At 41.3% G+C, this 21,652-nt stretch overlaps 1 protein-coding gene across 2 annotated transcripts in view; it reads left to right on the top strand.

Annotated features, from left to right (window-relative positions):
• Positions 1-21,652, top strand: part of ZDHHC20 (zDHHC palmitoyltransferase 20) — a 76,030-nt gene that overhangs the window by 40,117 nt on the left and 14,261 nt on the right. For both annotated transcript variants that reach the window (XM_077809335.1, XM_077809342.1), the window contains exons 3-7: positions 3,126-3,220; positions 8,038-8,158; positions 9,739-9,808; positions 10,992-11,024; positions 13,098-13,218. In XM_077809335.1, the coding sequence (XP_077665461.1) occupies positions 3,126-3,220; positions 8,038-8,158; positions 9,739-9,808; positions 10,992-11,024; positions 13,098-13,218 (440 nt within the window). The remainder of the gene's footprint in view (positions 1-3,125; positions 3,221-8,037; positions 8,159-9,738; positions 9,809-10,991; positions 11,025-13,097; positions 13,219-21,652) is intronic.

Genomic DNA, 21,652 nt, shown 5'->3' with positions numbered 1-21,652 from the left:
GAGTCAGATTCTGAAGTTGCCTCTCTCTAATCCAGTGGTCTCCAAAGTGTTTGTCAGGCCCGACCCCCTTTACAAATAATGGATTCTGTCCGTGCCCCGCTGGGGGCAGAGTGGGGCTGGGTGGTGCTCTGTCCCTGCCCCCCGTGGCTGGCTGCGCTGCGACTCCTACCCAACATTCTTGGGGACCATTGCTCTAATCAGATGCTCTTATCTTACTGCTGTTAGCTGTGTTAAATTAGTGTTGTTCATTGGTATTGCATTTAAAATAGCATGGTATTAAGTTTTGACATCTAATCAGTGGCCAATGATTTACAACTTCCACAAGATGCCACACATCAGCATACAATGAGTTCTGTCTTTAACTATCTAGACCAGTGGTCTCCAACCTTTTTATGCCCAAGATCACTTTTTGAATTTAAGAGCAACCTAGGATCTGCCCCTTCCCTTCCCCAAAGCCCCGCCCCTCTCCATCACTCACTCACTTTCACTGGGGTAGGGGGTTGAGGTTCGTGAGGGGATGTGGGCTCTGGGCTGGGGAGGAGGGGTTTGCAGTGTGGGAGGGAGCTCTGGGCTGAGCCTGGGGCAAGGGGTTGGGGTGCAGGGTGCAAGCTCTGGGAGGGAGTTTGGGTGCAGGAGGAGGCTCCGGGCTGGGGCACAGTGTTGGGATGCAGGAGGGGGCGTGGGCTCTGGGAGAAAGTTTGGGTGCAGGAGGGGTACAGGGTGCTGGCTCTGGGAGGGGGAATCAGGGTTGGGGAAGGGGGTTGGGTTCCAGGAAGGGGTACAGGGTGCTGGCTCTGGGAAGGGGGTCAGGACTGAGGCAGGGGTTGGGCTGCAGGTGGGGGTGCTGGTTCTGGGAGGTGGGGCAGGGCTGAGGGTTGGGGTGCGGCCTCCTGCCGGACAGCACTTACCTCTGGTGGTGTAGCGTGGCTGCCGCTAAGGCAGGCTCCCTGCCTATCCTAGCCTCACGCCGCTCCCGGAAGGGACCAGTGCACCCCTGGAGGGGCGGGGGGTGACATGTGGCTCTGCGCCCTACCCCTTTCTGCAAGCACCGCCCCCGCAGCTCCCATCGGCCACAGCTTCCCTTTCCTGGCCAATGGGAGCTGCAGGGGCAGTGATTGCAGGCAGGAGCAGCACACAGACGGAGAACCCCAGCCCCAGGGCTGCACTGGCAGCTTCTGAGAGTGGCATGGGGCCGGGGCAGGCAAGGAGCCTGTCTTAGCGGCAGCCCCGCTGCACCACCAGAGATCGCGATCAACTGGGAGATCCTCTAGGATCCACCAGTCCATCGCGATCGGCCAGTTGGTGACCACTCATCTAGATAAATGTTCTTCACAAGATGTTACAGAGAAGTAGAAACTGGTCAAAATAGTCTTGACTATCATGACTTTGTTCAGCCCTGGCCACCAGCATTAACCCAAGCACCATAAATTGTGTTGCTGTATTCATCATGCCATTTTAAGCACGGGCTCGATCTCCTGTGATGGCTTCAAATCACCCAATGGATTCTCTTTTTCCAGCACCATGAATCCAGTTATAAATCTCTGAGTTCATTCCTACCAAGGATGGCTTTTGTCTATATGTGTGTCTGCTTCATACTACAGATCAGTGGCCAACTGCTTTTTGGTTTCCTTCCCCTCTTACCAAAATGCTAGAGATGATATCTTCCGTTAAATGATTTTGATATCGCCCTGCGGTATATTAACACCAGAGAGCCAGTCTCTCATCTTCTGACACAAGGGTCCTGCTTCTGCTTTTTCACATGAGATTCTATCCAATTCTTTCAGGAACCCAATCAAAATCTTTTAGAAGTCTGACCACGAGTTGTCTGCAGTGCTGATGCTTCCCTTTAATCCAGAAGAGAGCCTAGAAATACTTTATTTTGCAACCCTGAGGAGAAGTTGGGTCATCCAGTTCTCATGAGTCTCCCAGACACTAGTAACTAATCATAAACATATCATACCATATCTTGAAATTAGCTACACCTTTTCCTTAGGTCAGCACCATTAAAAGAAATTGAGTCCATTTTGTGTTAAAGGCCAGCAGATCCTACTTTCCACTATGGCTGTGACAGTGTTGAGTCTACGTTTTAGTTACAAATATTCCTTTTTATTTGGCAGGTGGAGGCAGAGAAGGCACTAAGAGTTATACAGACAAAAAATAATCAGAAAGGCAGAAGTTCTCACTATCACAAATGTTCATATAGAAATAAGATGTTAGATCAAGAATTCCCATTATCTAGTCACCAGCCCTTTATTATAAGTATAAAGAGTAGCTTTTCCAACATGGAATCAGAATGGGAGCCTAGTATATTAAATACTACAGCAAAATCCAAATGTGATTAATGTTTTTACCTTATTTGAATTACAGTACAGGTACATTTACATTTTAATATTATTTACAAACCATTTTCAACACCTAGTAGTAATAAAATATAGTTATGATATTAGCATGTAACATTTTTAGTGCAATGCTTAGACTTTATACGATATATCTATTGCATAACCCAAATTTTACATTAACCTGAGTGTTTTCAGTGTTCCGGTATCATCTACTTTATTTGCTAACAATATATTATACTTTACATAGGCTGAATTTAGTACTCGAACCAACTGGAATATACTGTAGCCTATCTGTCAAGAGAATTTAAATGTATACTTCCAGCTTTTTTATTTTCCTATTCCAGACATCAGACACTTTATTTTAATTTTCCTGAGGGTGGGTACGTGGGAATGAAGGTATGTTTCTAAAGTTGTGGGTTGTTGCCCTCATGATGAGACTCATTCAGTTTAAAAAAGTGGGAGTATAAGTGGGGAAATTGCTTCATGACGAAGATTTTGATCAGCATTATTTTAGTAGCCTATTAAATGATTCATTCTGAGGATGAAGTGGTATTCATCATTTCTGGTGGGCTATCAAGTGGATTTAGATGATTTCTTTATAGAGCTAAGCCCACTCAGATGTGCTAGTATTCCTAGTTATCCAGTGGGTTTCAGTGCAATTTATCTTACTGGCTTGCAGAAGAGAAATAACTTATCTACACCCAAAACCATTGCATCTTTATGTTGTAGTTCTAGGTCTTTTCAGCTATACTCACTGAAATCTTATTGTATTTATTTTTATTGCAGTAGTCTACCTTGTGGTTTTTCATCTGTCATTTGCCATGTTTGTATGGTCCTATTGGAAGACAATTTTTACATCTCCTGCTTCCCCCTGCGATGAGGTAAATTTAATGATAGAAAAATGCCAACACTTATGTATACCACTGAACTGTTTTCAGCAGTGATACTTGTTTAAAGTACAATGTAATTCATCTTCTCTGTTCCCATTAACTGAAATAAATAGCATGCTGCCATATCATGAATGTAAATAATTAAATTACTTTTAAAATCATTGTAACCTAATGACATTTTTTCAGATTGAATGCTTGTTTCTAAGTGGTCACAAGTTTGACATTCAGGTGTATATGTTCAAGTAATAAGGTATGCGAGTATATATGACACTACAGTGTTCTGCTAAGCAATACCTTCAGCTTGGTATTTAGAATAAATAAAATATAGGTAGGCTTGGAAGGATTCATTTTTATGGGTAAATGTTGGTAAACGTTGATTTCACCGTACACACACAATCTGACTAAAACTATTTCCATCGATTAATCAAAATTTACAAACAGGAAAAGGAAGAAAAATGCTACTTGAGAACTTAAGATTGATTGAATGATATTTACTTTGTGTATTTTGACCCAGGACATTGACAATTTGGTTATAAAGCTTTAACTTTTTGAATCCCAATGCCTGTACGATGGGGTATATAGCCCCACACTGGGCCCGAAGGGGTTAAAAGGCTATACTGGGCGCAGGCAGCCCCATCCCTATAGGCCTGCTGAGCATTTGCAATGTTGAGGAGTGGGTTAAAAGGAGCTCAGAAGCCCAGGCAAGGTGTGGATGGGTTGCAGGAGAGAAGAATCCTTCTCCGGAAAGCCAGACAAAAGGTGGGGCCTTGAATGGGGATCATAGAGCGGGTAAGGCCCCCAGGCAGTACCTTCTCCAACCACCACCCAGTTGGAGAACCAGCAGGTCTTGGAGGGCCCAGCTCATTTGGACTTTGTGAAGCTATTGACTGTTTGGACTGGTGGGGCCATGCCCCAAAGTGAAGAAGCACTAGCCCAAGGCAGCAGATTTTGGCTCTCTACAGGGAAGAACCTCCGATGTTACTTCCCAAAGGGCTCTGGGCTGGGACCCGGTGGAGAGGGAGGGACCAGGTCCCCCTACTATGGCCCACTTAAGAGAAAAGGCCCAGACGGAAGGGAAAGGCCGCAACACTCTTGACCTGGTGTCAGGAACCAGGCACTGGTACTCCACTCCCCCAACAAAGAGACAAGGGATTATATGTCAGATGCACTAACCAGTAGGCAACCCACCAACCTCTCTATCAGTGTATCATTAATTACTGTCTGACACCGCCCCTAATTTCCCACAACTGTGAAAATTTAAATTGATTAAAAAAAGAAAAATGTTTAAAACCCATAATTTTGTGCAACTGTGAAAATTTACATCAATAAAAATTGAAAAATGCTTAAAAATAAGCATCAATATTATCTGTCAAAATTATAAAAGAATAAAAATTCGGTTCTGCCAAAACAAAATATAAGTTAAGACACAACAAGCTCAGTGACTCAATCTGTATGTATTTTCATTATACACCCTTATTTGAACTCTCTTAGTGACGTTTCTTTGGATAAGGATAGGTTACAATAAATATTCATAACTTTAAGAGGACTGTAATGCTCAGTGATAAGTCTGTTTAGAAGCTCAAGGCGTGATGAGCACTGTTAAATTGGTATAGAAATAAATCTCTAAACACTGACATAAAAAGGGCTAGCTCTATTGACAGAGGTAATTGTAATATAATTATCTCTCCAAGGAATCTATTAGGTGGATTAACCTGCTGGCTTTTATTTTTTTCCCGTAAGTCAAATGATCAGTAGACTTAATATCAAAACTACAATGAAAGTTGTCCCTCTATTTCCAGTAACTTTAATACTGGCTAAACAGAACATTTTTTATTCTGTTTTTGGCAGGGGTGACTCTCAAAGCCAACATTTAGCGCAAAGCAAATTTGTACAGCTGAAAACATAGTTGCAATGGAAAAGCAGACATGTGGTTCTATAATATGTATCTATAATGTGTCACAGAAATTTACAGTAGGGTAGGAGAGGAAGCTGAAGAGAGAGTTCTGCTGGTTAGCTGAGCAAAGGAAGTAGTACTGAATATTTTAAGTTGTAAATTCACTGCGGAGGCTGGCCTTCAAATCATATGACTGGTTTAATTGGAGCCAGTTCTGTGTGATAATGACAAAACACTTGGCAGATCAATTATCTCAACCAATCAGTTGCTCCAAGATTTGTAGAGCCACATGAACTTAGCTTAAGCATCAGTGTATTTTATAGTTATTTTGGTGCTTGCCTGAATTCTTCTGTCTGCCAACATCTGTTTATAACTAACTGTAATAAAAGCTGCAACAAGGCTTCAACTTTCAGTGAGTGACAGAGTTTGAATTTACAGCAGACTGTTAAAAAGAGAGTGCCCATTTTAACTGTTTAAAATCAGGTCTGAATTGGAAAATGTCTACATATGAGCTTATCCAAAAGCCATGTTCCTCCTTAGAGCACTCTTCTCCCACAGTCTCTGTCTGTCATCTCCATTCAGGCACCAAGGAAGAATATAGTATTGTCTCTTAAGCTGTTCCAACTTAATTTTTTCCAATTCTTTTAAAACATATATATATTTTCATGTAATCTTCTTATTTTAAGTACCCATTCTTGTAAAATGAGTGGCATCCTGTGATTTTACTACTATACTAAAAAAAGATTACACACCTGTTTATTGTTCAAGTGTAATCCTTGCACATTTTATAATAAGGAAGAACAATCAACATTATGTGAGATCCCAGAAAGAGAGGAAGGAAACAAAGTTACTGGAAATAGAGGGATAACTTTAATTGTAGTTTTGATATTAAGTCTATAGATCTGTTTACATTAAGAGCTGCTGGAACTTTGTCACAATTATTTTGTTGATCTGTAATTTTTATCCCTTTGAACGTTTGCATTTGTTGCCCAAAGAGAGGGTAGTCTTGTGACCGTATTAATATTCAATAGACATAATAATGTAAACATAACTATTCTGGGAAATTGAATGTTTGTTAGCCAATTTGTTATGGTTACAGGACAACTTTAAAAAAAAATTAAAACCACACGATTTTAGAGGTTTAGGGTTTTGTCTGTGCATTACTTGGATAGCTTGTTTAGCTGTCTGTTAAGTAGTGTTTTAAGGCTAGTTTTACTCTCTTAGTTAATTGCCCACTTCTCTCGCCCAGGGTTGAAGACACCAAGCAGACTCCTAGCAGCAGTCTCCGCTTGACAAGGCCTCCTGAGAGGCAGTAGCAAATGTGTACTACGGTACTCCTCATACTTATACAGTGTTGCCCACTCTCACAATATTTGATATTTTACTTAAAGCCCCATCTTTCGTAGGCAAATAATTATGTGAGAAACTGCTTTTATTTTTTAAAAAGTACGTTTCTAGCCCTCATGGTTGTGAAGAAAAGCTCGAAAATATGACCTAAGTGCACGCTGATGCCTCAAAACATTGAAGGCAAATAAAAAGAATACAAGATATATTTATTCTTTTTTAAAATTCATGATTTGAAACCAATTTCATAATTTTTGGAAACTTGTCATTTTATGACTTTTAAAAAATTGGAGTTGGCAATACTGCATACAGCAGTGGAATCTTGCCTGACTACTGTGGGACGTGGGTTGAATCTTCAGCCTTCTGGATTTAGGAAGTAATATGGGGAGACAACAGCAGTCTCTCATACTCTCCCTGTAGTAGGAGAGGTACCATGTCTTCCATTTGTCCCTATTATTACTCCCTCCCCAACCACTTAGACTCTGGTGAATTCCAAAAGAAGGGGACACTACAGGGCCCACAAAAACCCCACATGAACTAATCAAGAAGTACAACATGGTTAAAATGATACCCCCTTAATCCAGTTTGCATCTTTTCCTCACTGGAAAGGGCATTTTCAGTGATTCCTGCTGGGAGCTCAGAGTTTAAAAGATTCACCCCGTTCAGAACCTAGAGCTCCCTAGGGAAACAATAAGTTCTGTGCCAAGCCCTCTGCTAGAGAAGCTTGTAACTGCCTTGGGCCTCATGGACGTGCCGGGGGGGGTGAATTTTAGTGAATAGTAAACCATGAGTGTCGCAGGAGCATACAAGCTCTCCAGGTTATTCTGGCAAAGCTTCTAACTGGTGAGCCTTAAGTATGGTTCTTCTCATGCCTTATAGAAGTAGGTAACTCCCCCCTTGCCCCCCCCCCAAGAACTACCTTTCACTGATGTGACTAGCTCTGTCAATATAGCTAATGGAGGCTGAGACCATCGCGATGGTCTTATTAAAGTTACCAGCCGTATCCCTTCAGCTGGTGATCTGTGACAGTGAGAAGTTACTTATTCTCCACTTCAAGAAAGTTTTCCCTGTTCCTTCTGGACCTGCTCTGTCTGCAGGCCCACCAGAGATAGGAAGTGGCAGCCATAGAGCCTGACTCTTCTCCCTGTGGCAAGAATGGATATTGTAGAGCCCTCTGAACTCATGGGATCCCCAAGCACCACTGGGACAGGGTTTACACCCTTGGTTTCAAGGGAAGTTTGCACCGTCATAAAACTCCACTGAGTACAAACCTTCATCGTGTAATCTTGTATAGCAAAGGGAAATCGAGTGGTGGGAACTAGGACAAAGACAGTTCCTTTAAATTTAGCATTTTAAAGTTTAGTTACAAAGGATCAATCATGTAATTTCAGAATGTGTGGGGGACAATTCTTGCTGTACCTCCTATCATTTTCTATTTTTTTCTCCTGTGTTTGGTAAGATGTTAGGCAGATATTGCTGCTTCTTTAGGGGTATTCAAACCGTTATCTCTTAACGTAAACCTTGATTGGGCCATGCAGTTAAAAACTATTCTTTTGTCCCCGTCTTGCAGTTCTGCTTGTCAAAATCTGATAAAGAACAATATGAAAGAGAAGAGAGACCAGAATCCCAGCAGGACATTTTGAGAAGAGCTGCTAAAGACTTGCCTATCTATACCACAACAGCATCAAGGGGTGAGGCATGCAGACGAGTCCAGTTGTCCAAAAGCTGCTAGTCTAATTCATGAGATTTATTTTGATGTTGCTGTGTGAACAGTCTGCTAAACAAATACTGCAAAAGCCCATGACTTCATATTTCCCCATGAGATGCCAGAGTTCTTTTTTGTCTGTGGATCTCTACAAGCAGCCAATAAATAGAACTGTTTTCTCAAAAAGATCATGTTTTGCAAAATAAATTCAGCGTGAAAATATTTATTGTGCACTCTGCTTATAATAATCTTAAATAGACTAAAGGAACAGAGGTGAAAGGCTGAGTTTTTAATATGCATTTCTATTTAATCCCAATTATTGCTTCAGTCCTCTAAGTATGAACATTTAAGGCTTGAATTTACTTCCACTACAGTGTCAGAATTGAGGATATGGAAGCTAAAATGACAAGTAAATTCTTCTTCCAATATCAGCTATAACTCAGGACAGAGCTGTTTAATCAGTATGTTTATGACCCTTCATCTACTTCTGTCTTTACCTTCACTATTTTTAAGTAACACTATTGTAATTTCTCTGAAAATATCATGAGATACCGTTAAATGATCTCTCTGGTGCCTAAATACAGTATAGCTAGATTTCTGTAACTGTGTTACTACTCTAAAACTAGTGGTATTATTGATTACTCCCAAGACCTGTGGTCCTTTTTAACAGAAGTCACAGATGTTATACTATTTAATATGCAGTGTGGTTGTAGCCATGTCAGTCCCAGGATATTAGAGAGATGAATGTGAGTGAGGTAATATCTTTTATTGGATCAACTTCCATTGTGTCTCCTACCAATAGAAGTTGGTCCAATAAAAGATATTCCTCACCCACCTTGTCTCTCTTATCACTTAATAGTAAGTCATGAGATTTGTTAATGGTTATCTTGAGTAAATTCATTTTGTACTTAAGTGATTCCCAAACTAGGGTTCCTGGGCCATTGGTGGTTTGTGGGGCACTTGCTGGTTGTCAGCACAGAGCTGCCTGGTGGTGGTGGCTTTTCTCCTTCTTTATAGCTGCCTCTACAGGTCTGCCATCTTTTTATCAAGAAGAGTCTGGAGGCCTGTTAAAAGCAACTGCTGAGAAGGAGTTGGAGCCAGCATCTGCTAGATACTACTACAGCAGAATAGGAGAGAAATATGAGCGACCCTCAAGGACTAGGAGAAGAGGACTAAGGCCATTGGGGAGTATGTCAAAAGGCACATGGGGAGAAAAGGACCCAGTGTCTAGGTAGCATATCCAGAAGAAAAGGAAACCAAGTGGCAGGGAAGCATGTGCTTGGAGGATCAGGGGAGGGGAGACTGAGGAACAGATTAAATGAAGAGGAAGAGTTGAAAAAGCATTTACTACAACAGAAACAGATACTGCTACACTAAATACTTTCATGTTACATTTTTCTGTAAGCAATTGTTGTAGTTGCCACAGCAATCTTATGCGATTCAGAATGGAAGTGGGAGGGGAGATGTCCTTGAGACAGTCTCTTGAACATAGGGAGCTTCTGTGTATATGTAATTTAATTTTACAAAGACCTGTTTAACAGATTGACTTTTAAAATTTGAACATAGCAATCAGATATTGTGATAGATGCCAACTAATCAAGCCTGACCGCTGTCATCACTGTTCTGCATGTGACCTGTAAGTAGCTGTGATGATCTGTTGTTTAAATTCTCATCTTGAATACTTGTGCCTTATTTTTATTGCTTGCCAGTGGAACTGCATAATGGTAGATCTACTATCTCTGTCCCTCTCCCAGCCCACAGAGCCTGGGCTTCATGTAAGACATGGAAATCTCTGCTTTTCCCTCTGCTGGAACTGCAATAGTTCTACTGCATATGGGGCCCTCTGCACCATGGAGAGTGGGGCAGGGTTTTAAGTGTGCTTCTAGCTTTGTAAAATATGTTCAGTCTGAAGGATCAGTACTGGAGAGTGAAGTGGGTCTGGGGTGTGATACATGTGCCAACAGAAACTTCTGGGCATGAAACCTAGCTTGCTTCCCTAGCTGTCAGGCACAAGCATGCTGTGGTAGTAACAACTTTGTTTCAGGAGAGCTACAGTAGCATTACAGATCTTCATAACTTCAGAGGTATTAAGTTATCCACCAGACACATTCTGCTCCACCTGCAAAATCTGTTCTTACAGGCCACTTAAGATTGAGAAAAAAATTATTAATTAAACTTCAGTGACTGAGCTTGGGGAGATCTATTTAATTAAGAAATCTGATGAATGCATGTGTCTGTCTGGAATTACTACCCTTTAGCCATGCTATACTAAAGTTGGGAGAAAATGGAATATAGACCATTGGAACTATTGATTATATATTTTTCCATCTTCTTCTGCTCTATCCCAAAGTTATTTTTCTATCCAGCATTTTGATCAGCTTGATCAAGTTGAGTGCCAGGTTGCCATATTTCCCATACTCTCCACAGCAGCTGTACGGCATGCTAGTTATTAAAATCAATTCTAAATGTTGGATTTTTTCCTCAAATGCTAATGCTGAAGTAAGTTGGTGTACAGTGAAAACAGCACCTAATGGTCTATGGAGACAGAGTGTGCCTTGTGCAGTTCAATAATATCCCCTCTTTCTGATTAATGGGCTTTTTTGAGTCCTATCTTCTATTTCCCCTGGGCAGAAGGTCTGACAGCTGTGAAATGGGACCTCTGCCTGAAGGGGTGGGGTTGAAAAGCAGAAGTAATGGGTATTAAAAGTTGTTTCACAGTTTTAGGAAGTTTGAGACCAAATATTTGAATTAGAAAGTGAATGTATTTTGTACTTTATTTTTTATTTTAATTAATTGGAAATGGACTTTTTCTTTTTCAGATGTGTACTAAAAATGGACCATCATTGTCCTTGGTATGTTTGGTTTTTTTTAAATGAATATAAATAATATTGAAACAATTGATCAAATTCTGCACTCTCTTACACCAAAGTAAATATGTAATAAATCCATTGATTTTTAGTGGAATTTCTCCAGATTCAGACATTTATAAATGAGAGCAGCATATTTCCTAAGCTTATTGCAGTGTATATTGCAAGCCAGAATTGTAGGTCTAAGAAACCTAAATATGTACATACATATAGATGCACATCAGAACTGACCAAGTTAAAAGAAACGAGAGAGGCTGAGATGCTGCTGTATTGTGTTTAATTCAGTACTGTATGTGTCAAGAGATAAGAATCTATTTTACTAAATTGTGAAAATCAACTTCTTAAATGAATTCACTCCCAGATATCAAGTTGATCAGCTCACTTTACATTGCCCCAGTTAATGTTGTTTCGTGGATACATCGCTGATCTATTAGAGAACATGTTCGTTTAAAATTGTTCAGTGCTCCCTTATAACATTGCTTGGCAGCCGTCTGCTTTGTCCACTGCTTGCAGGAAAAGCAACCAGTTGGAGCTAGCTGGTGGGGGCTTGGAACCAGAGTGGGCCAGCAGCCCCACATCAGCTCCCCTAAATTCCCTGTGCCTCAGCTGCCCAGCAGACTATCAACTATCAGGTAGTTCAGCTGTTCCTCCCCCCACTCTGTGTGCTGCTCCTGCCCTCTGCCTTGGAGCTGCTCCCGGGAGCCTCTTGCTTGCTGTGGAGGGGAAGTGGGGTGCTGATGTCAGGGTGTCCCCCGCTCCTGTACCTCATCTCCACAGAGCAGAGGGGGGACACGACAGATCAGGACGAAGGGAGCTTGCTGTCAGCAGCTGCTGTCTCAATTTGCTGATCTACTTAAAAATACAGTGTACTTAGAGTGGGGTCAGCGTACTTAATGGGGCAACGCGCAAGTCTCTCTCACACACACACACACACACACACACACACACACACACACACACGGTGTGTGTCTGTCTCTCTTGCACGCACGCACCCCTCTGCACTTTGGAAAGTGGAGGGAGTGGTGCGCTCCAGTGGGATAGCGTGGGTTCATCATCACGTTCAGTTTCGGCATGGAATGTTTGCAGCCACTGCCATGCAACTCTTGTGTCTCCTCCCTCCATTCGTGCTGCATTTTAGAGTGTGAGGCTACATTAACAACATGTTAACCCTTGAGGGCTCAGCTAAATGCTAGTTCATCATTTAGCAGTAAGGCATCCCCTAGGAAATATCCCACCCTCTGACTCCATCACCTCAACCAAGCTTCACAATCATCATTGCTGTGTACAGTATTAAATTGTTTGGTTTAAAACTTACAGTGTGAGTGTGTGTGTGTATGTATATGTATGTGTGCGTATATATGTCTATATATATATATGTATAGTCTTTTGTCTGGTGAAAAAAAATTCCCTGGAACCTACCCCCCCCTTACATTAATTCTTATGGGGAAATTGGCTTCATTTAACATCATTTCGCTTAAAGTAGCATTTTTCAGGAACATAACTACAATGTTAACCAAGGAGTTATTGTATTGCTATATTTTTTTCCCATGCAGGATTCATTGCAGGGTGTAGAACTGCAACCTGGACATGTAGTTCCTATTGAATATCATGCAGTTTTTATTCCCCTACACATGACGTGCCATCCCAACGGATATTGCTAGTTGTGGTAAACGTTAATAGATGTTCTAGGGCCTAACGTGACATCCACTGAAGTCAATGGAAAGGCTCCCAGTGGATCAAACTCCTGAAGTCTGGCAAGACTTCATATTTTTATATAAGAAATCTGGCCAGAAATGGTGTTGGTCATCAGGCTGCTCTTTGTTCAGCAAAATTATTTCAGTGGCAGGAGTGATGAGAGGAGCCCACATCACCTGTCTTAAGGGAATATTCTTTAAAATGGGGATTTTAAAATGTTAAATCTTAACTTTTTTTCATTGATGGAACGTTGTCCCAGTTGACAGACTGCTGAAACCATGCACATACAGTGGTGCCCCACAAAAACAGTTTGATTAATCTTTATAACAAAGTGATCTTTCTCTCTCTCTCTCTCTTTTTTAGGGTGAATAACTGTGTGGGATTTTCTAACTACAAATTCTTCCTCCTGTTTTTATTATACTCCTTATTGTACTGTCTGTTTGTTGCCGCTACGGTCTTGCAGTACTTCATAAAGTTTTGGACAGTAAGTTTTGCTTTTTGTTAAATTTGCATGCATTACTGAAATCTGTATCAGAGCATCATGTCTCCATTTTTGTCTGTTTTGTGGATCAGTACCGTCAACAACAGCATCACTTGAGGTGACTGAAGCAAGAGAACCTTTCAAAATTAAATGAATTAAGTTCTACATTGAGTAGAGCTGGACAAATACTGTGGGAGAGTAGAGAGGGTGGAAATTAAAAAAACAATAAAGTACAACTTCTCTGATGCCAAAAATTGAGCAGCACAGCTCAATTTTTCAAATATGTGTGTTGGATACTTAGCTTCTTATAATCAAACCACAGAGTAAAACAAATGATGAAAAATATTGTCAGATTTGAATAACAAATTCAAGGAAATAGAAATCTACTTGTGGATATTCTGTGAGCAGAAGAGACAGCTAAATTTGCCTATTCATTGTGAATTTGTTTGGTTTTAATACTGAGTGCTTATAATGGCAAATTTCAATTTGAGATTTGTAGCATTTACTGACCAGACATGGCCATCATAAGAAGTTATGCAAAGTATGTACAGTGTTAATACTGTTTACTTTCACTGCAACTGTTTTCAGTGTTCAAATGGATAATATGCACTTACTCTATTACACAAATTCATTTGAATAGAGCCTTATCAGTGGAAGCATCCTTATACGTTATATTTTATACGAATTCTCTTCCAGAGAGAAGTGCATATTCCAGACTCAATAGAGTATCTTCTATTTCATTCCCGCTCCTAATATTAAAGCCTTGCATTGTGCCTACTGTCCTTCCTGATACGTAGGACTAGATGTAGTTACCTTCAGAATTCAGCTAATGCTACTGAAAAATAATTGATTGGAAGAATTGTCATCAGTGAAAGGCTCTTCGCAACTTTTAAAGCTTGTGACTGCCTCTTAAACAAAAGTTGCCATCTGCGCAGCTGTGCAAAACAGTAATTATCCTCAGAGCTGTAAGGATGACAGCTTTTAAGCCTAAAGATGTAACTATATCAGGGATCTCTTTCTTTGTATAAGACTACACGATACGTTTGGAGTAGCTACACTTGAAACAGTTGTTCTTTTGATGTCTAGGAAAGATAAATGGTGTTAGTAGTCATCCAGGCTGTACACACAATTCTACGAAATGCTACGTTTCAGTATGATATATTGATTTTACATTGTGGCCCATCAGTGTAGAGCAAAAAAACTCAGGGGGAATTGAGTGTCAGTGCCTTGCAGGATCAGGCTCTATGATTGTATTCAATCGGACATGTTACTGATTTCCTTATTAAAACATTGCCTTGGCAAAATTCTCAAAATGTAATGATCTAACTCTGACATTCAATCTTATTGAATATGCTCTATTTCATCTTTAATTTGTTTGTGAATGTGGCTCAACGTGGATGTGGCCCTCTGTATTTTACAGATCAGTGGGGGAGCAGACATGCAGGAAAGAGAACTGATTTGCTTTGTCACCTCACTTCATAAGTCTTATTACAGTGGAAGTCTTGTGTTTGGACATTAGGCCATAATGAGCATTATTTAATACCACCCATTTACAGAAAATCTCTTCCAAGGCCCATCAGACACGATAGTTGAGTGGACTTCTCTGAATGAAGAGAGGGAACTTAAGAGTTTCTTGTGTAATCGTTAGTCGTCACTATTCCATGCAAGAATGCGTCATTTCTGATGATTGACTGTTTTAAAAAAAAACAAAAAAAAAGTGGTCTTGTCTTACTCAGCAGTACTGCTTCATTTGTATATTCATAGAATCATAGAATAACAGTGTTGGAAGGGACCTCTGGAGGCCATCTAGTCCAACCCCCTGCCCAGAGCAGGATCAATTCCAGCTAAATCATCCCAGCCAGGGCTTTGTCAAGCCTGACCTTAAAAACTTCTAAGGAAGGGGATTCCACCACCTCCCTAGGTAATGCATTCTGGTGTTTCACCACCCTCCTAGTGAAAAAGTTTTTCCTAATATCCAACCTAAACCTCCTCCACTGCAACTTGAGACCATTACTCCTTGTCCTGTCATCTGCTATCACTGAGAATAGTCTAGATCCATAGTCTTTGGATCCACCTTTCAGGTAGTTAAAAGCAGCTATCAAATCCCCCCTCATTCTTCTCTTCTGCAGACGAAACAATCCCAGTTCCCTCAGCCTCTCCTCATAACTCATGTGTTCCAGGCCCCTAATCATTTTTGTTGCCCTTCACTGGACTCTCTCCAATTTCTCCACATCCTTCTTGTAGCGTGGGGCCCAAAACTGGACACAGTACTCCAGATGAGGCCTCACCAATGTCGAATAGAGGGGGACGATCACGTCCCTCGATCTGCTCGCTATGCCCCTACTTATACATCCCAAAATGCCATTGGCCTTCTTGGCAACAAGGGCACACTGCTGACTCATATCCAGCTTCTCGTCCACTGTCACCCCTAGGTTCTTTTCCACAGAACTGCTGCCTAGCCATTCGGTCCCTAGTCTGTAGCTGTGCATTGGGTTCTTCTGTCCTAAGTGCAGGACCCTGCACTTATCCTTATTGAACCTCATCAGATTTCTTTTGGCCCAATCCTCCAATTTGTCTAGGTCCCTCTGTATCCTATCCCTGCCTTCCAGCGTATCTACCACTCCTTCCAGGGACTTCCCCCGATCGCCATGAGTTTTCAAAGATAATGGCCAATGGCTCTGCAATCACAGCCGCCAATTCCTTTAGCACTCTCACATGCAATGCATCCGGCCCCATGGACTTGTGCACATCCAGTTTTTCTAAATAGTCCCGAACCACTTCTTTCTCCACAGAGGGCTGGCCACCTCCTCCCCATGCTGTGCTGCCCAGTGCAGTAGTCTGGGAGCTGACCTTGTTCGTGAAGACAGAGGCAAAAAAAGCACTGAGTACGTTAGCTTTTTCCACATCCTCTGTCACTAGGTTGCCTCCTCATTTAGTGAGGGGCCCACACTTTCCTTGGCTTTCTTCTTATTGCCAACATACCTGAAGAAACCCTTCTTGTTACTCTTACCCTCGCTAGCTGCAACTCCAGGTGTGATTTAGCCTTCCTGATTCCATTCCTACATGCCCAAGCAATATTTATATACTCATCCCTGGTCATTTGTCCAATCTTCCACTTCTTGTAAGCCTCTTTTTTGTGTTTAAGATCAGCAAGGATTTCGCTGTTAAGCCAAGCTGGTCGCCTGCCATATTTACTATTCTTTCTACACATCAGGATGGTTTGTACCTGTAACCTCAATAAGGATTCTTTAAAATACAGCCAGCTCTCCTGGACGCCTTTCCCCCTCATGTTATTCTCCCAGGGGATCTTGCCCATCAGTTCCCTGATGGAGTCAAAGTCTGCTTTTCTGAAGTCCAGGGTCCGTATTCTGCTGCTCTCCTTTCTTCCTTGTGTCAGGATCCTGAACTCGACCATCTCATGGTCACTGCCTCCCAGGTTCCCATCCACTTTTGCTTCCCCTACCAATTCTTCCCGGTTTGTGAGCAGCAGGTCAAGAAGAGCTCCGCCCCTAGTTGGTTCCTCCAGCACTTGCACCAGGAAATTGTCCCCTACAGTTTCCAAAAACTTGCTGAATTGTCTGTGCACCGCTGTATTGCTCTCCCAGCAGATATCAGGATGATTGAAGTCGCCCATGAGAACCAGGGCGTGCGATCTAGTAGCTTCTGCGACTTGCCGGAAGAAAGCCTCGTCCACCTCATCCCCCTGGTCCGGTGGTCTATCCCACCACGACATCACCCTCGTTGCTCAGGCTTCTAAACTTAATCCAGAGACTCTCAGGTTTTTCTGCAGTTTCATACTTGAGCTCTGAGCAGTCATACTGCTCCCTTACATACAGTGCAACTCCCCCACCTTTTCTGGCCTCCCTGTCCTTCCTGAACAGTTTATACCCATCCATGACAGTACTCCAGTCATGTGAGTTATCCCACCAAGTCTCTGTTATTCCAATCACATCATAATTCCCTGACTTTGCCAGGACCTCCAGTTCTCCCTGCTTGTTTCCCAGGCTTTGTGCATTTGTATATAGGCACTTGAGATAACCCGCTGATCGCCCCTTGTTCTCAGTATGAGGCAGGAGCCCTCCCCTCTCACAGGCTCCTGCTTGTGCTTCCTCCCGGTATCCCGCTTCCCCACTTACCGCAGGGCTTTGGTCTCCTTTCCCCGGTGAACCTATTTTAAAGCCCTCCTCACTAGGTTAGCCAATTATTCAATTATATCTGTTTGCTTTAGTGATTAAAACAGGTATGTTTTAATGCTTCTTATGTCTGGTAGCACTGCACAGCCAACATACTTGGAAAGATTGAGCAGGATTCAGTACATCAACAACAGAACTTTTTTGATTATGAGAATGGGTCTAATTTGGCATGCAGAACTTTGATATTCAAGAGTGGAAAGAACCCATCTTGACAAATTTCAAAATGAAGTGCTGGACTTGCAGTAGGAAAAACATCTTTTAATTGTAAACTTGCACACACTTGTTATCGAAATCATTGAGACACAAAATCCTGAATTCTTTCAATGCTTTTCTTACAATCACTTTTCAGAGTAAAACTATACTTTATACCTATATTCAAGCCACTTATACACTCCTGAATTTAATATACCTAAAATAAATTATAATGAGACTAAAATGGTAGACCATTTTAATAAGACTTCTGTAGAGCGATGGTGGCACCTTCATCAGCATGGCTTGCAAAATTCACTTGCCTGTGGTGAGTAGGAAGCTTTTCTAGATGAATGCCATCAACTTCTGCAGAATCTAAGACTTGATTGCTATGTGTGATTTGTTTTCTGTAAAATATTCTAGTCTCAGTAGTTGTAAAAAAAACAAAACAAAAAAAACCTTCCAGATATGAACCAGGTATAACTGATGTGGTGCTGTCTGCAGACTGTCCTCTTCAGTGCTTCTGCTGCTGCTCATATCTCTCACAAAGCAAAGTGAAAATTGATCAGGCTTGTTAGTTTTCACTGTTCCTGTTGGGGACCTTTGAGACAGCACTGACCCAACATGGACAAGTTTCAGATGAAATTTACTCTGCTGCATCTTGGGAAAGCTCTGCGCAAAGGCAGAAGATGGATTCAAAAACAGAGCCTGGTACAGGGGTTCTTAGATTTTAAAGTGATGAGACCATATATAGGTACATAGATAGGATAAGGGCGACAGCACCACCCTCACATCAGCCAGTAGGCTCTGGGACCAGAGTTGGGGAACTGAGCTATTTCTTTCTCCCAGCAGCCAGTGGGGAATGGGAACTTCATACTTACCAAGCATACCATTATGTGGACACTACAAAAATGGAGTCCTCGAGCAGGTCTAAGGACAACATCTTAGTAGAAATCCCAAATCTCCTTTTGCAACAGCTGCAGGCAGGGAAAGGAAGACTGGCGGGGGGAAGCTTAGAGTCTCACATGGGCATTGCTACTAGCCAGTAGGGCCCTTCATTTTAGTTGAGTCCTCAGGCTATTAGATGCTTAGAAAATCCCTATACATGAGAGGGCCTGTGTGGAGTGAGGGCAGTATGAAGAGAACAATGAGATCAGAAAATCTTCCATGGGGAAGGTGAATAGAAGTCACAGGAGAGGAGGAGTTGGAAACAACTTTTTTTTTTTTAATCCACTTGGCTATTTTGTTGCGCGAACCATCAAAAAATATCTTTACCAGAATGAGTTCTACCCCTGTTAGGTAAAGACTTCCTAAAGTTCAGAACAGCAGCAGCAATTTAACCACAGTATTGACCATGTCCTGATCAAATTTCATTTCGAAAACTAAATATTTTGCTTTGAGAAAATACTGTTTTCCAAGAATTACTTTTGTTTTACAGAAATATAATTCCAAAATAGCCAGGTGGATTTTTAAAAATTGTTTTATTAAAAAAAAAAAAAAGAGTTGTCACACTGAGGATATGTGCCGTCTTTCATGAAAGTTGTATTATAATTGCTATCAGTCCTTGAAAATGTGTTTTTACAGTGGAAAAAACTGACTTACCTTGAAGTTCTCATACTTCTACAGTTTTTTGAGAATTTGTCTCTTATTACTTAGCCTGCAAACTCTGATGACAGACCCTTGGCTATCCTGCCTTCCTGGAATAAAAAGCACCTCTGTAACTTTCTTGTTTACTCTGTGGATCTGTATTTCTTAATCTTCTGTGTCCCCCAGAAAGAGGGCAACCTATCTTGGGTTGGAAAGAGGCTTGGCTACCCCAGTGTGGAGCTCAACAGAGAGAAGCAATTAGAGTATCTCCTCCACTGACCCTGGTGTCAAGAGGTCAAAACATGGCTGGTTCTCTTGAAGAAAGGAGAGAATGGGAGCCCTAAGAAATGGAAATTATCGATAACTAAAATGGCCATACGTAAAGATGTTGGGAGGTCAAGGAGCCTAGCCTTGATGTGTTGGTGGAGAGAGCAGTGGTACCTTGGTATCTTAGGCCTTGTCTAGACTTGGATGTAAGATGTGATGTTAACTAACACATTTTAAAAGTCTTGTTAGACAAGGGACGCTGCCTTTAACGTGCTAAACTGTTCAAGTTAAAGCTTAGGCTTTTGTTTGATCAGCTTTACATATGTTTAAAGCAGTGTGTCTTGCCCATGCTAGACTTTTAAAATGATAGCTAACGTGTGCTAACATCACACTTGAAATCCGAGTTTAGACAGGGTTTTATTGTTGCAGAAGGGGAAGCCTAGAGTTTTTCCGTTAACTGGTGGGAGGCATCCCAGATCAACATGTAAGACCCTTTTGCCTTCACGCAAAAGGACACTGTGGGAGAGGGAACATTATCACACGTGCATTTGTATGGGCAGTTTTTATTTTTTTAGCTATGACTAGAGAAAACGAGAGAGAGAAACCATTTTATTCTGCCTCACTTAGAGCCTACTCTTAAATGCTTTACTTCCCCAGCACAAATGAAAAACAAACATCATCTTTGAGTGGAAAATTTTTCCGTCTTCATATTTACAACCCCCTGATTGACAACTCCACTCTGTGGTAATGAGTATATTGGAAATGCAGATAGATGTGTAGTCACTAAACTGTACAGCATTTGTTTTGCACCTCTGAGGTATGCTGAGCTTGAGTTATTTTCCTGACTCCTGAATATTCTGTTCATATTCAGTGTTTTTTAAACCTCAGCTACAAAATTAAAAGACTGCTAGATGAAAACTACTGATTGAGAGAGCACCTGATGCAACTGTATTGGGAAAGCTGAAAAAACATGTTGAAAGCACCCTATACATGGTATAAATGTTGCCAGTTACACACACCAACAGAGCACTTTAGGCTTTCAGAAAAGAGTTGGCAATCTGTTCCTGCGCATTTTGCTCCAATTTTCTTTGTGAATGAAAGATAAGACTTCTAATGGGCATTAGAACTCTGCATGTTTTAGAACACATGTGCACACTAACCATTGCTTTTTCAAACAAAGCGTGTGCTGTTTTCTAACATTTGTCTTGAAATAATACTGGTATATAATAAATTGTCTTTGTTTGCGCAAAGCTTTGCCGCAGGAAATCTGCAGAGAATTGTCCAAAGGTAAAATCCTGTGTTGATGTGATTAATATAGAAATTGTTCCTACTGTGTTTTTTCTAATCCATTCATTTGTGATAGCTGTTTACATTGTTACCTAATGGAAAAAAACATGTAATCCTTTCTCCGTGTAAGACAGGTGGTATAGAGTGTTTGTGTGTTTGATTTAATTGAACTGTATGGCAGATAACCTAGAAAAGAAATCAACATCAGATAAGTATGTGCTGGATGGGCTAATGGAAAATTAAATGGCAATAATACCAACCACACCTTTGGATAAAAATAGATATTCTAATTTCCAAATGCTGTTAAAGGTCAACTTCTTAAAAGTATTGAGTTTTTGAGCTTATGTAATTAAACCATTTATTGTTTCAAAAACCCATTGGCCTATTGCAAAAGTATACAGCAAAGCCTAAAAATAGATAGGGAAGAAAGAGAATGCCTAATATTTGTGTTTGTTTTTTAAAATCATGTTTTGTACCTGACGTACTGAAATTGTAGTTCAAGAAAAGCTGATCTACATAAAAGCGTGATCTTTATAATTTTGCTATGGGCGCAGGCCTGTTGTGATTTGCTGTGTAAGTGCTGGCTGTGTTTTAAGATGGTCTAACTCAAGCAACTAGGCCTAGATCAACCAAGGGTACTTAGCTCTGCTACCTAAGTTAGCCAGTAGGAATTGGAGGAAAGGGGTGGGGCTTAGGCAGCTCTCTCACTTTGACATTCTTGACTATGAACCTCATAGATTCCAAGGTCAGAAAAGACCTTTGTGATCATCTAGTCTGACCACTTGTATAACACAGGCCATAGAACTTCCCCAAAATCATTCCTTTTGAACTAGAGCCCAGGTCTCCCACCTCCCAGGTGAATGCCCTGACCACTGGCTTACTGGGGGGAGCCACGGGCATTAGCAAGTCCTCCT

This window comes from Eretmochelys imbricata, chromosome 1 (assembly GCF_965152235.1).
Source record: "Eretmochelys imbricata isolate rEreImb1 chromosome 1, rEreImb1.hap1, whole genome shotgun sequence".
Taxonomy (NCBI): domain Eukaryota; kingdom Metazoa; phylum Chordata; order Testudines; family Cheloniidae; genus Eretmochelys; species Eretmochelys imbricata.
This window is presented reverse-complemented; position numbering and strand designations above follow the sequence as displayed.